General features: G+C 46.1%; 1 protein-coding gene across 1 annotated transcript; it reads right to left on the bottom strand.

Annotated features, from left to right (window-relative positions):
• Positions 1–76: 76 nt before the first annotated feature.
• ID4 (inhibitor of DNA binding 4, dominant negative helix-loop-helix protein) lies at positions 77–809 on the bottom strand. Its single transcript, XM_014940788.1, has one exon. The coding sequence runs from the start codon at positions 807–809 to the stop codon at positions 285–287; it is 525 nt and encodes a 174-aa protein (XP_014796274.1). The 3' UTR covers positions 77–284.
• Positions 810–6,427: the final 5,618 nt, after the last annotated feature.

Below are 6,427 nucleotides of genomic sequence, written 5' to 3'. Positions count from 1 at the left end.
CCTTCAAATCGGGTGTTAAATGCACAGAGTTGTGTCCCCGTCCCCCCCCAAAATCCCCCCATATTCGCTGCGCTCCGCGGAAGGCTGGGAAGCGGAGGAGCAGCGCGTCCGCTCCCGTGTGTGTGTGCAAACACGCTGATTACAGCTACTCCCTCGAGAGGCTGTTAATTACACGGTAAACACCGCGCGGGTGCCCGCACCGAGGGGATGCCCGGCACCCACCCCGCACCGCCCGGGAGCGTTTCTTACCCCCGTCCGCCCCTCGGGCAGAGCTAGGGGTGGCATCACCGGGATGATGCCCGCCGGGCCGCGTCCCTCCCCGCCTCCCCGGCGTGGCACGCACCTCTTACCGGGTCGGTGTTGAGGGCTGTCAGCGGGGTCCTGGGGGTGCCCACCGGGCAGCCACCGGGGTGCAGGGCGGGCGGCGGCGGCTGCTGCTGTCGGAGCAGCGCCGGGTGCGTCTCCAGAGCCAGCTGCAGGTCGAGGATGTAGTCGATGACGTGCTGCAGGATCTCCACTTTGCTGACCCTCTTGTTGGGCGGGATGGTGGGCACCAGCTTCCTCAGCCGGCTGTAACAGTCATTCATATCGCACTGCAGGCAGAGCGCCGCCGGCTCCTCGCCCGACGGCGGGCCCCCCTTACAGCCGCTGTGCTCGGCCAGGCCGGAGGAGGAGGAGGAGGAGGAGGAAGGCGGTCCCGGGGAGGAAGGACTGCGGGAATGCGGGAGGGGGATCCACCGCCCGGCAGCCCCTCCGTACGCCCCCCCCAACCCTCCATTCTGCCCCCCCCGGGGATGGGTTGGCATCATCTCCTCGGGTCCTGAAAGGCGTTTTTAATGCTCTGGGTGTCGGGGACCCCCCCCCACCCCGGCTTTACACATATTTTGAGGGATTTAGGCAGGGAAAAATCCCGAGCAAAACTTGGGGTGGAGGGAGGGGGGAGATGGGGAAGGAGGGGGGGTTCAGGGACTTCCAGCAAAGCCTAGGAACATTAAATTAGAGCACATAACTATTAAAAATGCATGGAGATGGAGTATTTAAAATTCCTCCATGACATATAATATTAATCCGTTTTATGTAAAATTCATACCTGTAACTTAATTTGGTCCATTAACGCACCAGATCACGTATTAGTGGATGTACCATGTTTTAAATATGATGCTGGAAATGTCCAGAGTTCTGTACTTTTGAGACGGAGCATTAAAATTAACAGACACACGCTCCCGAGTCCTGCTTAAGTCATCTCGTGGCAGACTGTAACCTTTTAATTTAATAATGCACTGTTCAAACTTTTCTTTAATCCCCTCTAAGGGTCGAGAGCCGTCGCGTGTTTGAATGGGACGCTGGTGGAGGAAACTCGGGTGCCTGATCCTACAGATGCTGCGGTGCTTTGAGCTCTCATTGCTTGGGCAAAGGACTGCAGGAAGGAGTAAAGGCTCCAGGATCTGCCCCCGAGCTTGTAAGTCAAACCCAACAGAAGGGAAGAAATCCATAATGGTGATTAATGATTGCATGTCCCCTCGATGCTTAGTCACGACGGGTGATGTATAAAGGATACAGTGGGAAGCTGTCAAACCCAGAACTTGAACGAGCGGTGAGACTGGGTCATCTGAAGTGTAGCGTGCAGCACACTTTCATTCTCTTCCCTCCCTTTAAAAACATATGTTTTGAGGCTTTGTTTACAAATACTCACATTCTCGTTTTTCCTTATTTTGTCCCGCGTTGCCAGTGCCACCCCTGGCAGCTGGACTGTCGGCACAAAATGTGGTATCAATCTTTTGCCTGAGTGAGGTCTAGATGTGTGTGCTGCATCAGGACGATGCGATGGGAAAGCCTTATTTCCATTAGCTATGGGCTGGATGATCCCGATTCTGCCGCAGCCATTGCTTTTATGATGTGAAACTCCACTCCCTGCAGTCTCCAAGTCTCAAGAGGTGGAAATATATACGGGCCTTAAAGCATACATTATGGTTACATCTTGTTTCCCAGAGTCCTGGTAATAGGGAGAGTTGATGTGCTGGCTAAAATGAAAAGATTTGTAAATTATGATGAGCATGCAGACTCAAATCTTGCTGGTCCCATTTAATTAAAATCTGCATGAAACTAGATACGCTGTAATATGGGGTTGCTCTGTTTGCACCAGCCCCCTCCTGGGAGCTCATCTGATTTCACTGGAAATCTATGGGAAACTCCAGTATGGAACTGGTTCCCCTTTAGCCGATTTGGACAGATTATTTTCTGTACACACGGACGCACTCAGGCGTGCACACACACTGCAGCAGCACCGTGCCGAATGCACGGACACCACGTTGGTTCTTGAAGAATGACTCAGTATTTCTGGAAACCCGTGAGGAACCACCATAGCCACGGACCTCTTTTTCCATTGGGTTGCTTCCACCACAGAGAGCACGCAGGGAAATCTGAGGGTCTGGAAGTGTTGCTGGAAGTTGCAAGATGACTGTGTCCGTTCACGTAGCTACGATATCACAGTGGAGATATGTGGGAGAGGGAAAACCAGCCCTCCCCACTGACTATCGCATAAATATTCAGGGGATTTCCTCTAGTAACTCCCTTTGATACTCACGATGTTGATACATGCTAGTCCGACATGCTCGGCTGAACAATAGGCACCAATTCCCTCTTAACAACTGGTCTGCTTTTGCTCTCCTTGGAGTCAATGGGAGTTTTGTCATTGACTTAAGTGGGAGCAGGTTGGGTTGACTGCTTTTTCAAAATTTAGATTGGATGTGCAGCAGATGCTAAGTAGATTGCTCTAGGAATGGGCTGGAAACACCAGAGCGTTAGCGATGGAGGTAGGCATAGTGAAACTCTTCATCCCTGAAGACGTACACAAGGGAGAGGGACAGTGGCTACTCTTCATGCTTATGTCCTGTTAATAGCAGTATTTTTCATGACATGAGTATATAGGGATTAATGCTCCTGTTTTTCACCAGACCAAGTCTGGGTTTTTTAAATGAATTCTGTGCATCTTTAAGCATGTGGTCCCTTCCTGGCTGGGTGGAGGAGTTCATCTGTCTTTGCTGGGTTTTTCGGTACTCTCTTCCCACATCCAGAGTCAAGATTGATTTCCCTTGTAACCAGCTCCTGCAATATTATCACAAGATCTTTGATAATGCTTGAATGGACCAGTTCAGTGCATTAAAAGAGATCACAACATAGATGCTCTCCGGACCTTCAAAAAGTTGCTTTTGATTCTAAACTAAAGTAAAGCAAGTTAAAAATGAAAATGTAATGACTGGCCTTGTATCCCCTTTGTCATGAGGATAATTCCATTGAATTTAATGAGAATGAGAAACGTAGGCTGAATTTGCCAGCACAGGTCTGACTATACGAATACGCCATTGACTCCAGCTGAAAAAATAAACCTGAGACATTGACCCTGTCTCTGGGTGATGGCACCAGGGAAGGGGGACAGTTCTTCCAAGCGCAGAACACGGGACGTTTCCTCTGCCAGCACTCTGGATCCACAGATGTTTGTGCATGATATGATGGCACTGAACCAACCGGTGCATTGGATAGTACCACATTAGTCAAAATAGTCTCAGGACAGAGAAAATGTGAAGGGAACACGTTTAGCTATGCAATCAACGTGGTTTCTTACACAAGGTTACTTGCTATACCTACCTTAAGAGGGCATGAAATGCACACGAATGCACAATGCATTTTTATTCTTAAGCAGGTTATGAAACAGTGGTTGAGCCAAGTGTCCCTGTTTTGGGGCTTGGGGCACACCGTATCAAAGCAGTGCGACAAAATCCCAAGCTTTCCTTTGCTTGAGGCTGCTAACTTCATCCTGGTGGGCACAAAGATATGTGATACTGAGACCCCCTGCCCCTCGTTCCTGTTGACTTCAGCAGGCAGCCAGAAGACTCAGGATCTCTGAGGAGCTGCTCAACATCTAGAAGGGCTGATCATTAAAAAAGCATTATAAATCTCTGAATGGTTTATGGTTTATGAGGGAAATAGCAATTGATTCCTCAATGGTGCCATTACTCTCCACTATTGCTATCATTCAAATGGCAATAATGTTGGTTATTTACCTTCAATTAAAATATCTAGTTAGTTGTGATGTCATTTAAAATAGCACTATAATGTGTTTAGTGCTCCCTTATCAAACACCATAGATAAACTACTCTTGGCAACAGGGGATAGTGATATGAAATGAAAAATTGGGTGAGGGAGTGAGATGGAAGAAAGAATATGTAAATCTTTTACTGGATTATTATTTCTACAGGCCTATGTCCCCTCGGACACCAGGCTGGAGGTGACACTGCGGGTTCCTTTGGAGTGACACCCCATGGGTCCTCAGAATGGGCACGGGAAGATCGATGGGGCATTCTAGGAGCACAGAGAAGTCACTTCACTCTGCAGACTACCAACAGACTGAAATCCATCAGTCTTCTGGCACCACTCCTCACCAGGGACAATTCATCATCACAGCTCTTCCAAATTCATCTTAACATAAACCTTTTCCCCAAATAGCGTGAGTCATCTTCAGTACTTTTCTCCCTATTTTCCTCAAATCCAAAATCTAAGTACAACTCACATGCTTCACTTAATGTGGTGGGCTTTTTTCTCATTCTCTGGCTCTTACTCTGGATGCTCATAACAGAATTTTCTGTTTTGTGAGAAAACCTGAGATTCTCAAGTCCTTTACCCCCCCGTTGCCCCCTGTGCATAAAGTTTAATATAAACCAAAAAGAAAAATGTTTGTTCATTGCTCACAACAGCTCTTCACAGACAAAAGAGACTTTTTTTTTGCATGTTCTTACAGTTGTCCAGTTTAGAGCATCCTTCTAACAACAGCAGCACAGTCGTACCTACCTCTTTATGCTTTCCTTCAGCTTCAGATGCTACAAAAAAATCACATGACAACAAACATTTTGGAGAGATGAAGAATAAATTAAAAAAACCACCCTTCTCCATGGCTTGGTGCTTACATAAGCTCTTTCCCACACAAACATGGAAATAAATGCATAAAGAAATATTTTACCTCGATTAGTGAACAAAAAAAAAAATGAATACTGTAATGGGTTTAGTATCTACAAGAGCTTTTCTTGCTCTGCTGCCTCCAGCATGGCTACGCTGTAGAAATCTGTGCCTTCCAGAGGCTGTGGCAGTAGATGACATTGGTATGTCACTGACAGACACCCTGGCATTTTGCTGGTGGCTGTGTGTCAGCTGAAGGCTAATGTCATTTAAGAAGGTTCCTTTGTTCAGGTGACCAGAAGCACTGGGTTTGTTGGGTAATGTCAAATTTCTGTGTTGACTAAAGCAAGCTTGTGGCAAGAAAGATAACTCATGTTGACAACCTTCTGCAGTGTGGTCCTAATAGAAGCAATCGAGATGCTTGTTCTGGGGAAGGGGAAAATAATTTAGGAGTATTTGGAGCAGCTTCCTGAGGAACACTACATTAAACTGAGTTACATAGTAACAGATTGAATTTGGAGTCTTAACTTTAACTTTAATTTTATTTTGTGTAGATTTAGATCAGATTTATGTGCAATGTCATGCCCTTTGTTTGTAGAGAGAAATCCTCAGCTAATCTGCCCGAAAACTGATGGTATGATACCGCCTTATATTATTTTCATGTTTGTTCCGAGTTTGCATTGAGAGCTCTATAATCACACAAATAATACAGCCTACAGGGACAATGAGCAAATCGACCTAAATTAAATAAGTATCTGGATGTGTACATGCTCATCTGCATATGTTATCATTACACCAATGATACTGGTATTTATTTTCAGGGGACCTGAAGAGCTTCATCAGCAAAAGCAGTCTAAGTTCATGCCACAAAAAAACCCCAGCAGAAACAATAGCAATACTTTGCTATACATTTTACATTTTGCAATACATTTTACATTTTGAAAGCTAATATTAACATGTTTGCTATTTTTTCTCCAGGAGTGTTTTAAGGAATTCTTCAAAGTCTTTGGGGTTTATCTTATTTTATTTTTTTTTAATTAAAAGAAGAAATCACCTCTCTCTCCCTGAAGACAGCCTTTCCCACAGTGGAGGGACATCCAGGGTGGGTGGAGAGATCTTCTCTTCCTCTGCATTGGTGCAAATGCACCAATGTTTTCTGTGACTGTGGTCATTTGGTTCTCCAAGTACTTTTGTGCATCAGTGTCACTTTCAGGCGTCACCTGCTTGCCAAATATTATTTCACAATTCTGCATTTTGCTTCATGCTGGTGACAGCCTGACCAGTATTTAAAGCACTACAGAAAACACTGTGTGTTGATTTGGTTCAAGTCACATTGGTGTCATCGCTGGGAACAGAAGTTAGAAAGAACTAGAAATTCAGGTCTGGTGATTGTTGTGTGTTGAGGGAGAAGATTTTCCATGTATCCTCACATCCCCTGACCACAGTTGTTTATGGGCCATGCCATGCACTTCCAATG

This window comes from Calidris pugnax, unplaced genomic scaffold (genome assembly GCF_001431845.1).
Source record: "Calidris pugnax isolate Ruff unplaced genomic scaffold, ASM143184v1 scaffold8, whole genome shotgun sequence".
Lineage (NCBI taxonomy): Eukaryota > Metazoa > Chordata > Aves > Charadriiformes > Scolopacidae > Calidris > Calidris pugnax.
This window is presented reverse-complemented; position numbering and strand designations above follow the sequence as displayed.

What these genes read in the sequence shown, in the direction of transcription:
- ID4 (XM_014940788.1), bottom strand. Translation starts at nt 809, where the DNA reads ATGATGCCAACCCATCCCCGGGGGGGGCAGAATGGAGGGTTGGGGGGG.